Source organism: Oncorhynchus gorbuscha, linkage group LG03 (genome assembly GCF_021184085.1).
Source record: "Oncorhynchus gorbuscha isolate QuinsamMale2020 ecotype Even-year linkage group LG03, OgorEven_v1.0, whole genome shotgun sequence".
Taxonomy (NCBI): Eukaryota; Metazoa; Chordata; class Actinopteri; order Salmoniformes; family Salmonidae; genus Oncorhynchus; species Oncorhynchus gorbuscha.
The window spans coordinates 82,911,245-82,930,493 of record NC_060175.1 but is presented as its reverse complement, the minus strand read 5'-3'; the positions used below and the strand labels follow the sequence as shown (position 1 = coordinate 82,930,493).

General features: G+C 43.9%; 1 protein-coding gene across 12 annotated transcripts in view; it reads right to left on the bottom strand.

Moving 5' to 3' along the window:
* The window catches only part of LOC124032052 (ankyrin repeat and SAM domain-containing protein 1A-like), a 113,239-nt gene that overhangs the window by 17,318 nt on the left and 76,672 nt on the right, over positions 1 to 19,249 (bottom strand). For all 12 annotated transcript variants that reach the window (XM_046344071.1, XM_046344072.1, XM_046344068.1 and 9 more), the window contains 2 exons: positions 17,382 to 17,451; positions 13,002 to 13,117 (listed from right to left, as the gene is read on the bottom strand). In XM_046344071.1, the coding sequence (XP_046200027.1) occupies positions 13,002 to 13,117; positions 17,382 to 17,451 (186 nt within the window). The remainder of the gene's footprint in view (positions 1 to 13,001; positions 13,118 to 17,381; positions 17,452 to 19,249) is intronic.

The window sequence follows — 19,249 nt, the reverse complement described above, 5'->3', positions numbered from 1 at the left end:
CTTCCCATCAATTTTAACCATCTTCCCTGTCCCTGCTAAAGAAAAGCAGGCCCAAACCATGATGCTGCCACCACCATGTTTGACAGTGGGGATGATGTGTTCAGGGTGATGAGCTGTGTTGCTTTTACGCCAAACATAACATTTTGCATTGTTGCCAAAAAGTTCAATTTTGGTTTCATCTGACCAGAGCACCTTCTTCCACATGTTTGGTGTGTCTCCCAAGTGGCTTGTGGCAAACTTTAAACAACACTTTTTATGGATATCTTTAAGAAATGGCTTTCTTCTTGCCACTCTTCCATTAAGGCCAGATTTGTGCAATATATAACTGATTGTTGTCCTATGGACAGAGTCTCCCACCTCAGCTGTAGATCTCTGCAGTTCATCCAGAGTGATCATGGGCCTTGTATGAGCTGAAAGTTTAGAGGGACGGCCAGGTCTTGGTAGATTTGCAGTGGTCTGATACTCCTTCCATTTCAATATTATCGCTTGCACAGTGCTCCTTGGGATGTTTAAAGCTTGGGAAATCTTTTTGTATCCAAATCCGGCTTCAAACTTCACAACAGTATCTCGGACCTGCCTGGTGTGTTCCTTGTTCTTCATGATGCTCTCTGCGCTTTTAACAGACCTCTGAGACTATCACAGTGCAGGTGCATTTATACGGAGACTTGATTACACACAGGTGGATTGTATTTATCATCATTAGTCATTTAGGTCAACATTGGATCATTCAGAGATCCTCACTGAACTTCTGGAGAGAGTTTGCTGCACTGAAAGTAAAGGGGCTGAATAATTTTACACGCCCAATTTTTCAGTTTTTGACTTGTTAAAAAAAGTTTGAAATATCCAATAAATGTCGTTCCACTTCATGATTGTGTCCCACTTGTTGTTGATTCTTCACAAAAAAATACAGTTTTATATCTTTATGTTTGAAGCCTGAAATGTGGAAAAGGGTAGCAAAGTTCAAGGGGGCCGAATACTTTCGCAAGACACTGTATATCAACGAATTAGTGAGGGCACTAGGAAAGTCTGCAGAACCCGGCCTCACCCTACCAGAATCTCAAGTCAAATGTCTACCGTTTGCTGATGATCTGGTGCTTCTGTCACAAACCAAGGAGGGCCTACAGAAGCACCTAGATCTTCTGCACAGATTCTATCAGACCTGGGCCCTGACAGTAAATCTCAGTAAGACCAAAATAATGGTGTTCCAAAAAAAGGTCCAGTCGCCAGGACCACAAATACAAATTCCATCTAGACACTGTTGCCCTAGAGCACACAAAAAACTATACATACCTTGGCCTAAACATCAGCGCCACAGGTAACTTCCACAAAGCTGTGAACGATCTGAGAGACAAGCCAAGAAGGGCATTCTATGCCATCAAATAGAACATAAAATTTGACATATCAATTAGGATCTGGATAAAAATACTTGAATCAGTTATAGATCACATTGCCCTTTATGGTTGTGATGTCTGGGGTCCGCTCACCAACCAAGAACTCACAAAATGGGACAAACATCAAATTGAGAAACTGCATGCAGAATTCTGCAAAAATATCCTCTGTGTACAACGTAGAACACCAAACAATGCATGCAGAGCAGAATTAGGCCGATACCTGCTAATGATCAAAATCCAGAAAAGAGGCGTTAAATTCTACAACCACTTAAGGAAGCGATTCCCAAACCTTCCATAACAAAGCCATCACCTACAGAGAGATGAACCTGGAAAAGAGTCCCCTAAGCAAGCTGGTCCTGGGGCTCTGTTCACAAACACAAACAGACCCCAGAGCCCCAGTACAGCAGTACCAGAGCCCCAGTACACAATTAAACCCAACCAAATCATGAGAAAACAAAAAGATAATTACTTGACACATTGGAAAGAATTAACAAAAAAACAGAGCAAACTAGAATGCTATTTGGCCCTGAACAGGGAGTAGACAGTGGCAGAATACCTGACCACTGTGACTGACCCAAACTTAAGGAAAGCTTTGACTATGTACAGACTCAGTGAGCATAGCCTTGCTATTGAGAAAGGCATGGCTCTCAAGAGAAGACAGGCTATGTGCTCACTGCCCACAAAATGAGGTGGAAACTAAGCTGCACTTCCTAACCACCTGCCCAATGTATGACCATATTAGAGACACATATTTCCCTCAGATTACACAGAGCCACAAAAAATCTGAAAACAATCCCGATTTTGATAAACTCCCATATCTATTCGGTGAAATACCAGTGTGCCATCACAGCAGCAATATTTGTGACCTGTTGTCACAAGAAAAGGGCAACCAGTGAAGAACAAACACCATTGCAAATACAACCCATATTTATGCTTATTTATTTTCCCTTTTGTACTTTAACCATTTGTACATTGTTACGACACTGTATATATACACATAATGACATTCGTAATGTCTTTATTCTTTTGGAACTTGTGTTTATTGTTAATATCACTTTTGTATATTATCTACTTGTTTTGGCAATGTAAACACATGTTTCCCATGCAGGTAAAGCCCCTTGAATTGAATTGAGATACAGAGATACAGAGCGAGGTACATCGAGAGAGCAATACAGAGAGAGATACACAGAGAGAGAGAGAGCGCGAGATAAAGAGAGAGCGAGATACAGAGAAAGATACAGAGAGAGATACAGAGAAAGATACAGAGAGAGAGAGATACAGAGAAAGATACAGAGAGAGAGAGATACAGAGAAAGATACAGAGAGAGATAGATACAGAGAGAGAGAGAAATACAGAGAAAGATACAGAGAGAGAGAGAAATACAGAGAAAGATACAGAGAGAGAAATACAGAGAAAGATACAGAGAGAGAGAGATACAGAGAGATATACAGAGAAAGATATACAGAGAAAGATACAGAGAGAGAGAGATACAGAGAGATACAGAGAGATCCAGAGAAAGAGAGAGAAATACAGAGAAAGATACACAGAGAGAGAGATACAGAGAAAGATACAGAGAGAGAGATACAGAGAAAGATACAGAGAGAGAGATACAGAGAAAGATACAGAGAGAGAGATAGAGAGAGAGAGAGACACAGAGAAAGATACAGAGAGAGAGATACAGAGAAAGATACAGAGAGAGAGATACAGAGAAAGATACAGAGAGAGAGAGATACAGAGAAAGATACAGAGAGAGAGATACAGAGAAAGAGAGAGAGATACAGAGAAAGATACAGAGAGAGATACAGAGAAAGAGGGAGAGAAAGAGAGAGAGATACAGAGAAAGAGAGATACAGAGAAAGAGAGAGAGGGATGAGAAGAGGAAATACAGTAAAACGTTTAGACAACGGCTCATTGTGACTCCTTTATTCCTCTAATAACTCATAGTGGAATGACAGCTCTGGGGACTTCTACACTCACACCTTACCTGATCACTTCAGTCATCTCTCCAGCTGATGATTTAGAGATGAACAATACCATGATGAGGGGAATGAAGCCAGAGTACAGCTGCCCACATTTTCTTGGCGTGTTTAGAGTTTGGAGCACAGACGGTACCACTGCTGCTGGTGCAGACGAGACTATAGCCGATCAATGGCTCTTTCTGTGTATGAAATACTAAAGGAGGAGTAGCTACCATTCACATCAGCCCCATCTATCCGTCAGCACCAGGATTCAATTACGTTACGCAACAGGTATAACAAAAGACCACTATGGAACACATACTGATACATTTCTACTGCTGGGCTGGGGAGTCAGTGAGAGGTACGAGGTAACATGGTGCAAGGCAATGGTAAATTATACAAATCAGTTTATTTTCAAATCAGGCCATCATGAGGAACCAAGACGTAAAGGGGACTTATTCAACAGTGTAATAGCATTCATAATACATTCATAAGGTTGTTTTCTATCGCAGACTATGTTTGGAAGATTTTGTGTGTTTGCAGTGTTAGTGTCCTTCACTAATGGCGTCAGAGGCTGCCGTCCATGTCGACAGAGTGATTTCCAGGACCATCACAGACACACATAGATCCCTCATCTCTGGCTGACTGCATCTCTCTGATCCTGACACTCATACTAAACGCCTTCTGAGAACCCCACATCTACACCAGTTACCACAGAGACTAGAGAAGGGCCCTTGCCTCAATGACAAAATAAACTTGAAATGGATTATCTCATTTCTGATGAAAAGCAATTGAGTGGAGGATTCTCCAACTGCCTGATATGAGACAAAATGCAACATTCACCCCAACCTATCCCTGCTGTACAAGTGTTCATCGGTCAACCCACCAAGGCCACAAACTGCAAGAGAACTTGTGATAAACAGTCTTAATCAGACTCCGCCGCCTGGGAACTCTGGGAGAATCAGACCTCTTCCAGAGCAGGCGTTGCAGAATATAGTGCGAATACATTACATAGAGCTGACTACAGCACCACAGACTGAAGGGGACATGCTCAGTCTGGAATACGACTGCTTCAGACAGTCTTGTGCTATGAGCCTGGGGGACTGAGGCAGTTAGGTGGGTATGATCCATCAGCCAGGCTATGTTCTGCCAACCAAAGAAAAGAGTGAATGGTGGGCTCGAGGGGTTGTGTGTGTAGATTATGAAAATGTGTTGACAAATGGACCTCAATCAAGAAATTCCCTTCCAACTTAATGCTAATCCTTTTTAGATAGCTCAACGCACACAACAATGTAAATATCAATTAGGCAGTTAGTCTGTCCTCTCTCTGTCATTTATTCTCACTATAACCCGCCTCCGAAGAATAGGTCATGGAAATATCACGGAAATATTATTCCCATTAGAGGCTGTGGTGTGTTCATTACGTGACTACTTTGTGCCAAACCAAACAGAAGAGAGAGACTGGACTGTGAGGATCACACAGTCTGGCGTATTAACAAAGGAAGGACAGGCTGCTCCTTATCCTCTGATATTGCTCATTGGCATCATTGTGATGTTTGATTACAAGCCGAGCAGGAGTCTTCCCTGGGCAATCATTACCGGTACAGTGCGCCTGCCTGCGACCTCTCTGCTGATCTCAGAGACTTCAAGGAAACTCCCTGGCTGCCTTGATGAACACACACTCTACTGCTGTGAAGTCTCGCCAACAGAGCGGGAGCCTCAACGAAGATAAGAGAATGCTAACTCAGTCTCGTTTCTATCACAGTACCGCCTGCCACTAGTAGGATGCTTTTGAAGTTAGAGTAGTCATTTATGTACAAGGAAGAGGTGTCCGTTTCTTGCGACAGGCATTACCAGTCCAGTTGACAGCATGCAGAGTACAGATGGATGCTTGCTTGCTTCTTCCACTCGTTCTCTCTCTGGGTCAATATAGATTCAAGTTTCACATTTTAATGCCATGTCCACAAGTACAGTGAAATGCCTTTCTTGCCACCTCCAAACTCAACAATGCAGTAATCAATATCAATGTAGCGCTAAAAAAATACCAAGGTAGAAACACAAGAGAAATGAAAACTAAAAGGAACAGGAGAAAGTAAGAAGCTGTATACAGGGTCAGTTCCAGTTCCATATTTACAACGTGCAGGGATCCTGGAGTGATAGAGGTAGATAGGTATCGGGGTAAGGTACGCAACAGGATAGAAGATAAACAGAGTAGCAGCAGATAAATGAAGATTGTACGTGAGTGTGTGTGCCTAGAGTCAGTATAAATGTGTATGTGTGTTATGTGTGTGTGGGAGTGTCAGTGTGCAGAGTCCTGTGAGTGTGCCTAGAGGCCGTGCAAAGATCAAAATAAATACAAGGGTCAACTCAGTCTGTGTAGACATTCTGTTAGCTATTTAGCAGTCTTATGGCTTGGGGATAGAAGCTGTTCAGGAGCCTGTTGGGTGTCAGACTTCAGGCACCGGTACCGCTTTCCGTGTGGCAGCAGAGAGAACAGTCTATGGCTTGGGTGGCTTTAACAATTGTCTGGGGCTTCCTTTCACACTGCCTGATATTGAGGTCCTGGACGGTAGGGAGCTTGGCCCCAGTGATGTACTGGGCTGTCCGCACCACCCTTTGTCGCTCCATGCGATTGAGGGCGGTGCGGTTGCCATACCAAGCAGTGATGCAGCCAGTCAATATGCTCTCAATGGCACAGCTGTAAAACTTTTGGAAAATTTGAGGGCTTGTGCCAAACTTTTTCAACCTCCTGAGGGGGAAGAGGTGCTGTCTTGCCTTCTCCACGATCAGATCTGTGGTCTTACTGATGTTGAGGGAGAGGTTGTTGTCCTGGCACCACACTGCCAGGTCATGGACCTCCTCCCTGTAGGCTGTCTCAACATTGCCGATGATCAGGCCTACCACCATCATTGCTGATGACAACTTGATTATAGTGTTGGAGTTGTGCGTAGCCATGCAGTCGTGGGTCAACAGGGAGTACAGGAGGGGACTTAGCACACACGCCTGTGGGGCGCCCGTGTTGAGGGTCAGCATGGCGGAAGTGATGTTGCCTACCCTAACTACGTAGGGTCAGCTCGTCAGGAAGTCCAAGATCCAGTTGTAGAGGGAGGTGTTCAGTCCCAGGGTCTTGAGCTTGGTGATGAGCTTGGAGGGGACAATGGTGTTGAACACTGAGCTGTAGTCAATGAACAGCATTTTCACATAGGTACAGTATCTCATCTAGGTGGGTGAAGGCAGTGTGAAGAGCAATTGAGATTGCGTCATATATGAATCTGTTGGGGCGGTATGCAAATTGGAGTGGGTCTCGGGTGTCTGGTATGATGGTGGAGTTAGTGTGTGCCATAACCAGCCTCTCATATCACTTCATGATTACAGATGTGTGTGCTCCAATTAGTAGTCATTGTGGCATGAAAGCCTTCGAGTTCTTAGGAACAGGGATGATGGTGGTCAACTGTGGGGATTACAGACGGGGACAAGGAAAGGTTGAAAATGACTGAATATACCTGCCAGCTGATCTGCGCATGCTCTGAGAATGTGCCCTGGAATACCATCCAGCCCCGCGGCCTTGCGAGTGTTGACCTGATGAAAGACCTTACTCAAGTCGGCCTAAGAGAGCGAGATCACCTGGATCGGTAGTGGCCCTCACGCACGGTATTGAGCTCTAATTGTCGAAGCGTGCATCAAATGTGTTGAGTTCGTTTGGTAGATCATGGCTGGGTGTTCCTTTGTAATCCTTAATGGACAATTGACCCTGTCACATGTGTTGGGCATCAGAGCCTGTGTAATAGGATTCCAATTTATTCCTATATTGCCCTTTTGCTCATTTGATGACTCTGCGGAGGTCATAGTGGGACTTCTTGTACTTGTTCCGGACCCCAGCCGTAGCCTCAGGGTGGTCTGCGACAGCCCCATGTGTGGTAGCCCTGTCCTTTAGTTTAGCGCCAATCTGTTTTAATCCAGAGTTTTTGATTGGGAAAGCAGCGAACATTCACTGTAGGGACAACGTCGCAAATGCATTTCCTTATGATGCCAGTGACGGAGGTGGTTAGCTTGTTGATGTTATTGGCAGAGTCTCGGAAGATATTCCAATCAGCGCTAGCAAAGCATAATCTGATTCTGATGATCATTTCTCAACAGAAGCGAGTCATGGGTTCTTCCTGTTTGAGGAAGCAGGAATACGGAGTCATGATCTGATATAGAAACGCATCTCGTAATTTTTTTAAAGGGCTTTCCTTCACTCATATCCGACCACACAATCACAGTTATCGTATTGATCTGGTGCTGGGAGCAGCTTGAGGGCCAAGGAGACATCACAGTACTCAGACTGCTGGAATAAATCGAGTTTAATTAGGAAATTTCAAGGCCGCTCTGTACAACATACATTAAGACACAACACTGACTCCCCCAAAACCAGGGGTCAAATCTTCAGATGGGTTGTTCTCAGATAGCCATCATTTAATTTCACATGCATTTTTGTGCAGTCAATAGGAATTGAAGATGGGGGGAGGACTGATTAAAATGTATTTTAATTATTTTCTGACAGCAGACTCTTTGAGCAGCTGAGGCTAAAAGCTGTGAAATGTCAGATAGCTGGAATAGAGGTCATAAATCACACACACACACAAAACATGTGTGTGGAGTCTGTTTTTGTACCCCATTGTCAGACGTGTGGCAGAGTGACTCAGTGCTGTGAAGGTTTATTAATGAGAAGGGTATATGAGGAGCTTATGCATCTTTTAAAACCTACTGGTAATGGACCAGGAGATTAGTATAAAGGGGTGCATCTGTCTGGTAAGTACAGTTTTAATTACTTTTGGCAAGGACCATCATCTTCCTTCCAAATTTGGCAACAGATATAGGCCCAGTACTGTTGGCACGAGCAGATATATATACACACAAGGTTGAACCGATACAGAGACACTAAGAAGAGCTTGGGCGTACACACACTCTCTCCATGCCTCCCTGATGATTTGTGCACATCAGATATTCATAGTGCATAGGGAGGGATGTAGAGTCACTGGTGCTTAGCATCCATGGCACTTGTTGTAGGCCCAGTGCTGCCACATCCTTGGACCAAAATATTACATTTGCTTCTATGTGTCTCAAGCTGGAAATGCTTGACCAGTCCAGGGGGGGGGAGGGTGTAACATGAGGAAAGTTATTTCCAGGCACAAATTGAGAACTCTTAAAAGGTCACAATTTACTGAAATGTCTGACAAGAAGAAATGCTACAAAAAAAGATACTGCTTTTATCCAAATCCCTCCTACAGGATTGGGCAAAGCAGGTGGTATCTGAGACTAATAAAAAAGGTAGGAAATTGGCCGTGCCATCCTTTGGAGAGGATTGAGGGAAGGAGGATGGAGAGAATGAAGGGAGAGGAAGATCAGAGTCATGCAGAAACCCAGAGAAATAAACCAATCAGGAGGTGAGAGAAAATGTAAACAACTCAGCCCTTTAAAATCCCACTGGAGAAGGTTCTGCAATTCACTGGCATATGCAGAGTATGCTCTCATGATGTAGTAGTTCATTAAAGATAATCATAGCAGGTGCATTTTCATGTAGCGTATCCACTCTGACACAGCTGGTCCATTCAGCCATTAAACCAAAGTGGCAGTATAGACAAGGCCAGGGGCAGGTCAGGACCATAAACCCAGGCCAAGCTGCTCCTGGTCAGGCTGCTGTCTCCAAGGTTGTGTTGAAGCCAAGGCTGACTTTTATCCAAAGTACACCGCAGAGCTGGATAATAATTAATTAAACACAAAGTCTAGTTAGTGTCTGTTGTACAAGGGTACATCTAAACCACTGGGGGAGGATACAAACAACCAGGGAATAAAAGGAGAGAGAACAAGGGAAGGCAGTCTGTTCCCACTCGGTAGGCTACAATTGATGACCGCCCGCTAACGGAATTGACTGTAACCATAGCAAACAATCAACATTTCCCATTGACCTTCACTGTAAGGAGAAGAGAGGAAAGACCGGGGGAAACAGAAAGTGCTGCTACTGCATCCCTTTACCAACGCTCGGAGTGTTCAAATGATGCATCATTTGCACATTCATCACCTGTGACTGTCACTGTAGATATTTTAAGGGGGGGGGAAGTAGCCTCTAAATATTCTCTCAGAAGCCCACACACACACACACACAGACAGACAGAAGAACAGAGACACTAACTCACTTGAGAGGTGAATGTTTCAGGGAAGGTGTGTGTAGGATAGAGAGTTAAGCCTAGGTGAGGAGGGACATCTTCATTCTGACACAACATGGCTCTTTCATTTACAGCTCCCGGCCCAACGGCCTACTGTTCTGCTTGGCCAGCAGGCACCTCCATCCTCTCCTCCATCAATCATTACTGAAGCTGCTAAAAACCATCATGGCTGGAAAACAACAACACAGCACACCAGGGGCTGGATAACCCTTGTCAGCCTGGCAACACCACAATAACACCAACCCACCAGTTATTGACAGAGTTCAATTATGGTGAGGCAGCAGCTGGTACTCAGGCAGTCAACTGATTGTGAGTGAAAGAATGTGAGACTATGGAAGTGTTGGCTGAGCAGCTGTAAGGTGAGAGTTGGGCACAGTGGGGCTCCCAACAGTAATAATGGCATCAAACACATAACTGCTGTTAGCTGCGTGATAACACAGGTTGTGTTGGACTTGTGAACAGGCTGAATAGGTTTTGTGTGTACTGTGCAGCTTTCCGTTTGGCACAGAGCCTAGATACCTCTTGAGTGTTAAGCCTTTCCTTGTCCCCCTCGCTCAACCCTGACTCAGGTTGCAAAGCTACCGATAATTTACCAAAGTTACAGAAATGTTCTGTAACTTTGGTAATTAACAGAAAATCTATGGCAATCTATCATAACTTTGGTAATGTATACTTGAATAACTATATTCATATATAGTATTCATTGTTTATATGTGTCCATATTGTCCATGAATTTCTAGTAGATAAACCATATGGTTCATTTGAATATAGCCTAATTAATGAAAAAATCTTAACAATGCCATTATTTTCTATTAACTCTGCAACTCTTCCAACTATTGAGTTATTTCGAAACTACCCCCAGTTGGATGCCAAAACATTGACAACAAATACATATTGACATAGTGAAAAAAATAAAAGTGTGTATAAAAAATAATGGTATTCACTGAGTTGATGGTTTATATTTAGGATAACGTCTTACCGCTTTGTCAATATATGTTATCCTTAAAATCATGTTATTTAATTATTTCAAATATTTTACTTGTGATAAGGCCACACAGTGGGCTAGAGATAATTACAGACACCTGTGATAATCTCAAGTACCCAAAAGGGCCACTTGATGTCTTGTGAAAGATTACATAAAATCCTTGAAAGATATCAAGATCCTGGTAGTTTACTGGTAAAGTTTCCAGTAATACACCCGCTGGTAGTTTAATGGTAAAGTTTCTAGTAATACACCTGCTGGTAGTTTACTGGTAAAGTTTCCAGTAAATATACCCTCTGGTAGTTTACTGGTAAAGTGTCCAGTAATATACCCTCTGGTAGTTTACTGGTAAAGTTTCCAGTAATCTACCCTCTGGTAGTTTACTGGTAAAGTTTCCAGTAATACACCCGCTGGTAGTTTACTGGTAAAGTTTCCAGTAATACACCCACTGGTAGTTTACTGGTAAAGTTTCCAGTAATACACCCACTGGTAGTTTACTGGTAAAGTGTCCAGTAATACACCCTCTGGTAGTTTACTGGTAAAGTTTCCAGTAATATACCCTCTGGTAGTTTACTGGTAAAGTTTCCAGTAATATACCCTCTGGTAGTTTACTGGTAAAGTTTCCAGTAATATACCCTCTGGTAGTTTACTGGTAAAGTTTCCAGTAATATACCCTCTGGTAGTTTAATGGTAATGTTTCCAGTAATACACCCGCTGGTAGTTTACTGGTAAAGTTTCCAGTAATATACCCTCTGGTAGTTTACTGGTAAAGTGTCCAGTAATACACCCTCTGGTAGTTTACTGGTAAAGTTTCCAGTAATACACCCACTGGTAGTTTACTGGTAAAGTTTCCAGTAAAATGACTTAAATGTAAATGTAATGTAATGTAGTTTACTGGTAAAGTGTCCAGTAATATACCCTCTGGTCATTTACTGGTAAAGTTTCCAGTAATACACCCTCTGGTAGTTTACTGGTAAAGTTTCCAGTAATACACCCTCTGGTAGTTTACTGGTAATGTTTCCAGTAATACACCCGCTGGTAGTTTACTGGTAATGTTTCCAGTAATACACCCGCTGGTAGTTTACTGGTAATGTTTCCAGTAATACACCCGCTGGTAGTTTACTGGTAATGTTTCCAGTAATACACCTGCTGGTCATTTACTGGTAAAGTTTCCAGTAATACACCCTCTGGTAGTTTACTGGTAATGTTTCCAGTAATACACCCGCTGGTAGTTTACTGGTAATGTTTCCAGTAATACACCCGCTGGTAGTTTACTGGTAATGTTTCCAGTAATACACCTGCTGGTCGTTTACTGGTAAAGTTTCCAGTAATATACCTTTGAAACCCTAACTGCTCCATCTGCACTGCTGTGGTGTGCTCTTGGCTGCGGCTCTTTATTAATCACGGCACTGTCCTTGGAAATATTTAATTCATTTATTCACAGCAGTTGTGACTGACTGTCAGTGTGTGTGTGTTAGAAATAGTGTGTGTGAGAGAGAGAGAGGGAGCCTAGGGGGTTCACTGATATTTTCATCTTTAAATGCTTACGTTAATTTAGTTTACAGAGTAATTTAGTAAACAGGAACATCACACGAAGGGGATTCGATGCCAATGTCACCAACCACGAGAACATCATCTAATCAGACAGCCACTGAGAGGAGGGGACCCAATAAATCAACATCCAAGCATCAAACCAACCAACTGCTCCAGTCCTGTCAGAAGGGCAATGCTAAAAGGTGACCTTTCCAATGAGATGATGCATGCCTCAACACTGTACCACACATGTAATCTGAGCAGGGAATTTGATTAACTGTATTCAATTATCCAATGAGGACAATTGCATGGAATATTTGGTGACATTACATACATAAACACCCTTTTCAATTATTTTCAAGATGAAGCTTAAATCATGAAACACAATGATGCAATCAATTACGCAACATAGGCACCTGTGTGAAACGGCAATTCTTCAAAAAGTTCCTGGCGTGAATGAGATCTATGACAAAGACATCACACAAGGAAGGACAGGACCCCTTGAGGACCTGGGTCTTATTGCACAGAGGAGAATCAGGAACATGTGATTGAATGAAAGGGGGAGGCAGGGATCTCAGGGGGGGTTTCAGGAAATTGGAATTTACAGGGAAAGCTAATGGGATCTGCTAAGGCTATTGGATGGCTGCATCGATAGTTGATTAATACCAACTGAAGGAAGAAGAGGAGACTGACTCTCTGAGGTCTGACTGACTTTGAAAGGAGGTAGGCAGGCAGAACAAAAGAATAGACAGAGTTCCAGAAGATGAGAGAAAGAGGCAGTGAGATAGGAAGACGGGGTTGAGACAGCCCCAGATTAACTCACAAAGGAGTGAGAGGTAGGTACAATTTAAGAGGATAAGGAGAGAGCGAGAGAGAGAGAGACAGCGAGAGAGGAAGGAGGGGGGTGTGTGTGTGTGTGAGATTGACTCACCATGTAGTGCAGGTCGTCGAAGCCGTTGAGCAGCAGCTTGCTCTCATACTGCGGCAGCCCCACGTGTTCCAGCCAGTCTCCCACGGGCTGATCCAGCAGCCGCCCAGCCGCCCCACCTGCAGACAGAGGGAATCGCTTGAGCAGGGAGAAGCCTTTGAGCCGGTAGCAGCGGCACTCCGACGACGACACATGGCACTGCCACATCATCCTGGGCCAGCAGAACCGAGCGCACCAGCACCACGAGGGCAGGGGAGACAGCGTGACGGTGGCACCACAGTGGGCAGGGGAGACAGCGTGACCGTGGCACCACAGTGGGCAGGCGGTGGCTCCCGCACAACAGCGGAGGCCAAACCACTTTCACTTGGGATCGAGTTAAAGACCACTGGGTCTCAGGGGGCGAGGGGCTTCTGGTCCCCTCTCCTAGTTAACACCTAGAATGCTGTTTCCACTCTGCTCTGGTTACCAGCTCAAAAGCACTCAAAAACAGAAATACATTCAACAGGTTCGAGAACAGCCACACATCTAACATTTTCCTGCTTAGACAAAAATGGTCCATATACTACATTCTATTTACACAAGATGGGTTCCCTTGAAACAGGAAATAGGATATTCTGTCTAAAGTTGCAAGCTTGCTGATTCCTCCTCTGCTGACTTGCTCCAGTTGTTAATGAGGGAGAGGATCTTTGAAACGAGAGAGAAGCGTATCACAGCAGTTGGGGGGTTTCTCTTCCAGTGAAAAGTTCTTTAGAACTCGCACGGAGCAGCAGGAGACGAACGATTAAGACAGTTCATCCGTGGCCCATCCCAGTTTCTCGCCACTTCACACGGTCAGCAGATCACACACCAGGCAGGAGTCTCCCACCTGGACTACATGTGTGAATCAGGAAACCCAGCGTGGCAGAGAGGAACGACAGACCGCGGTGATAATTGAAAACAGAGTGACAGTAATTAGCTTTAGATGGCTATGATGAATCAATCAAGGTTACTAGCTGTGCTTAGAATTAACTGAATGTCTACATGTGACTCCTGAAACAGAAGACACTGGAGGGGGGTGGGTAAGTGCTGAGATGGGGCATTCACTCTGGACCTGTAAATAATTTAATCTAATACATTAAGTAACTCATTCTGATCAAAGCTAACTCAAAACATGCACCTTTGAGTTAATCCTAACGATTTAGGCGGTAAATGGTCACACGCTCGCATGACTTGGGATCAACATCACTCATTTAACTCAAAGCTGGATATTAAAACATTCCAGCAAAAATAATCTGTCCCCCTGTGCAGCCATCTGCCATCACCACTTGGTTGGTCTAGTATCCTTCAAATTAACTGCAAATCATTTCAATATTTAAAAATTAGGGCACTCACTGCTTTCAGGCCAATTTTGAGAATCAGTTATTTCTGTGCCGAAATGATGTAATAGATACAGTAGATTTAAGTCATCAATACAGAGATATCTAATGCGAAACAATCTATATTACAATCAATACGTTGTTAACCTATAGAAACGCTACTACAACCCCTGACCCAGTTCTGATCCTGTCATAATACACAGAACATACTGTACACACACACACACGTTAGTCCTCACAGCACACACACACTTCAGTCCTGTCCACAGCCACTACACTTCAGATTAGGAAAAAATCTAGCAAGTATCCAGAGTCCACTACTTCATGCGGCTTTTAAGACCTGCTGCAAGTCTCCAGGTTAAACTCCTATGCTGCCGGCATGAAAGCTTTGAGACCGCAGTTCTTTAGGCACACGGTCTGTTTGTCACTGCTCGAGTCTAACGGCAGGCTCCCTTCGGCTTTAACTCATATACTCCACTCAAGGTGTTCAGGCAAACGGACGGTCCGCACACAATCCTAGAGATGCTCGAGGTGGTGTCCTTCCATTGTCTGGACTGTTCACAGTACTGCTGCCTGAGATTCCTCGCTCTCTCGCTCTCTTTCTCGCTCACTCTGACTCCCGACTTCCAACTCGCTTGCTCTTCATCCATTACTCCCTCCCCTTCCCTTTCCCTCCCCTCTCTCCTTCTCTCTTTCTCCGAGACACCACAGGGCTGCTGTTCATTGTCTGTGAGTGTGAGCTGCTGCCATACCTTTCAGCTACAGGGAACCCTGTCCCTCACTGCTTTCACTTGTCCTCTGTTAGTCCCTGATCTTTTGATCACCATCCCTTTCTTTTTTCTTTCTATATCTCTCCATCTGCCAGCAGAGAAGAATAGGACAGGGACTTGGGACAGGTTCTATAGGGACCAGCAATGGGGAACTTCATAGCTCCGCCGCTATCTACCACCACCACTGTGGAGAAGGAATACACTGAACTCGATCAGAAGACAGAACAGAGTCTTTTCACATGGTGTGCAACAGAAAGACAGCCTTCCTCAAAGAAGCCTTTCCTAGCAGCAGGTCCCATGATCCCATGACAGTCAACTCATTGAAATGGTGCTAAGGGGTGTGGCTGGTGGAAAATATGCTTTAGTTGATTTAGGCTCACAGAGGAAGGTTAACAACCCAAACAGCCCCCGGTGCGCAGCAGAGGCCGTCCTGGGCAACAGCTTTACTGCAGTGGGCTTGCCTTATTCTTGCCTTAATGCATGTTTGCAAGGTCAAATGAGCTCATTCCCTGAAATACATGCCTCTTAATATATTAACAGCTCACTCCAAATGCAGACCACAACAAACAAGCGAAAAACTGCCAGAATGCAATAACGAGATGGCCAACGGTTTTCCTTTTTTCTCTTTCTTCATTGGAACATCGCCGTGGGCTTAACGTTCAAGGCTGGTTCATCTTCCTTCTGTGACTGTAAAGAAGCAGCATGTTGTGGAGAGGAGCAGAGGAGGAGGATGGAGGAGGAGGCTGACAGGAATGGAGGCCATGCTTCTGGTTCACTCCCACAGTCCCCTGGTCCCTGAGTGACTATCCATCGGAGCTAAAGGACAGCTTTACAGGAGAGTAGCAGACTGTACTTTAGGTTAACATAGGTGGTATATTTAGTGCACATAATTCTGTGACTGCACAGATATCTGTTAAAATGGGTCTATAGTAAATCTAATTTACAGAAATACACTTGGTTCCTTCCAAGTTTAGCCATATTGTCCTGCAGCCACAAAGGAAACGAGGGCAAAACCAGGGAGTGGGGGGTACAGTGTCGGACCCCCAGTGAAGACATTTTGGCAGAAGTGGTGCACCAATCTGGGTCAGAAAACAACAGCCTTAAACCAAGGACAGCCACAGTGTGAGCCAATGGATTCATGTCCTTACAGTAAACCTTCTACTTAGGTTACATAGAACACACTGGGAATTGTTGAAAGTAATTTCTAACAATGGCTGAATAAACTCAACTATTAATCTACATTCAAAATATGGCCACGTCCTTCACTGGTACTAATGTAATCTCTGGTCACCCACAATTCTAACAGGTCCCTCGTGTGCTATTCAAAGAGCCAGCAGCCACCCGGATGGTACATTTGTGTGTCCGACTCAGTCATCACTAACATCAACCCATTCATCACTTCCTACATGCTCTCTGATTCCGAGGGGTTGGTGTTTAAATGTGGAAGACACATTTTGGTTGAATGCATTCAGACTAGGTATGCCCCTTCCCTCCATGCCGCCAGTGTGGGTATCATGATTCATGTATTTACAGTATCTTTCAGTTCCCCGGCTTTAAGCTATTCACATGGCTCAAATGACTGGTCTCCAGGGACCATTACAAAGCCCAAACAACATACACACGAAGTGGTGGTGGTGGGTCCCCTAAATGCCTAAAAGACACACACAAGCACAAATAGGATGCCAAGGCGTGAACAACAATGACAACTGAATTACATACTTTATTAAGACTAATGGCCATGGCTTTGGAGAAAACAGAAAGCAGTGAAATGGAACATTCTGGAAAAAATGTACTTGTTGAATTATCTCGGCCAAAACAGCCAGGCGTGTAATGAAAAGGTTTTACCTTACAGCACCAGGGACACATAGTTGGAATCACAGAGCACACCATTCTAACTGGGATGGAATGGATTACACTAGATGGTAAAGGAAGAGAAAGACCTAGAGGAAAGAAACTATCAAATGTATTGATTCTCTTTATACCCAACAACACACAGAACTGACTATAGGAAAGATGATACAAAGCTGGACTTTGGAAAGATGGATCATGGGAGTCTTGACCAGAAAGAGAGAGTTTCAATAGTAGACCAGGGAAATAAAAGTTGACATTAGGTTGGGATGTTCTTAAATGAAAGTGACAGGGGAAATGTAACCTGTACCATGTTCACGAAGCAGAGTAAGTGGATACATTGCATATGCTATGATAATACTGCATGTTAAGTTACATAAAATGCTTTGGGGACTGTCATCTTACCGTACCTGGGGTAGCGTACTGCTGGTCTCTGGAGAAATCGATGCCTGCGCCAATCAGTGTCATGATCTTCTCAATCTGAGGAGAGGAACAGAGCAGTGTGTCAGAGGGAAAGACAAGATGGCTGCCACACCTCTCACCAAAGGGACAATAGTTACCCACATGCATTGAATCCCACACTGCAGTACAGTAACTGTAAATGAACCCTTAAATAATGTATAATCTTGCTGACCAGACTTGTCTGAGACCGGGGGCTGTGAAAAGAGAATGGGCTAACCAATACGTAGAAATGTTATTAATTGATCAATAATGGCTACGCATCTGAGTATCATGTTACAACTTCATTTTTAGAGGGACTGCAGGGTAGTCTAATTCATTTAATTTAAACATTTCTGTCTTATGAATCAGAATCAGACTTCAACAGGAAAGAACACACATTTGGTTAGAGGAAAAGAACTGGGGCTGCATATGATCTAGCTATTATTTCCCTACTTCAGAGAACTCTGTTTCCTTCTTTCTCCTTTCTAAATATACGACAGAAATATCTCAATCGACCTGAACCCAAGAGGACTTGTTATTGATTATTCCCCAAGAAGCATGCCTCTAACACACACAGAACACACCTCCCCCATCTCATCCATCATCCAACTATAGATGATGCTCAGGTACTCTGATAAGGTATAATTCACCATGAATCCGCATAAGACCGGAAACACACACACACCTGTCCCAAACCCATCTCCCTCACACTCATTCAACAGCGAAGCAGCAGTATCAACAGGCCATAGAGCAGAAAGATAAATGTCACACACCAGACAGGCCGACCCAACATGAGAAATAGAATCCCCCATTCTAGTTCTGTGGACCCAGGGCAGAGACAGTCGGCCAACAAACACTGCTGTCAGAGCTGTCAGCCACTATCACAGTGTCCCCCAAACACTTCAGTCTCCACTTGCAGGACAAATGTGCTCCGTCATGAGAGACGGGCTCTATTCTTTACATGAGGCCCCTTTAGTTTGGAACAGATGGCTGTTCCACATGACTGACACTTCAGTGATCATTGATCATTTTCAAGGAGAGATGTCATTTCACACAGGAATAATTGTAGGGTTTTGATGTAAATGTCAACAGTGCTTTTGCACAGTTGTAAAGAAAAAGGCTAAAACTCTAAAAAGCAATGGAATTTCCCTACCTAGAGCACTTTATAGTTTATGAAAAAGCCTGGTCTCTATCCAGGTGAGAGGTTCGATGCAGTGCAGAGACTAGTTATGGGCCACTCTGCGTCAGCATGTCTGATTTGAGCTTTACGCTGACCTTTTCTACAAGGAGCACCTGTGCGCCTAAGTTAAAAAATGTCGGCGCATGCAAAGACATGCAAGACAAGATTTAGGAGCACAATGGCAAATATTTGAAATATTAAAGCTAAAATCCTTAATTTTTCTAGGCGCACTGGTGCCCCTAAATTAAAATTCCAGGTCGCAGAGGAAAATATTTAGGCACATATGCAAGTACAATGGTCACAATGTAGAGCCCTGCCTCTGGTAGACACTGCATGCTGCTGCCTGGAGGCACTAGGAGAACAGGAAGCCTTATGTAAACTCTTGTTAACAACTTAATAATACTATCTACCATTCTCAACCACTAGAACTAAAGGAAGAGATGGGAAGTAATCCCACATTATACACATCGGACCAGAATAATGAAATGTGATTGCAAGTTTCTCAGGTCAATGCACAAAGAACAGGCCTGGCCTCTATTATGTAACCTTACATTTAAAAGGAGGAGAATGAAATGCATTAGTCCCAATTCCACATGAGAGGGCTACCTTGGAAATGACTTTAACTGGATACCTTAGTCAGTTTGACACTTGGTGAGC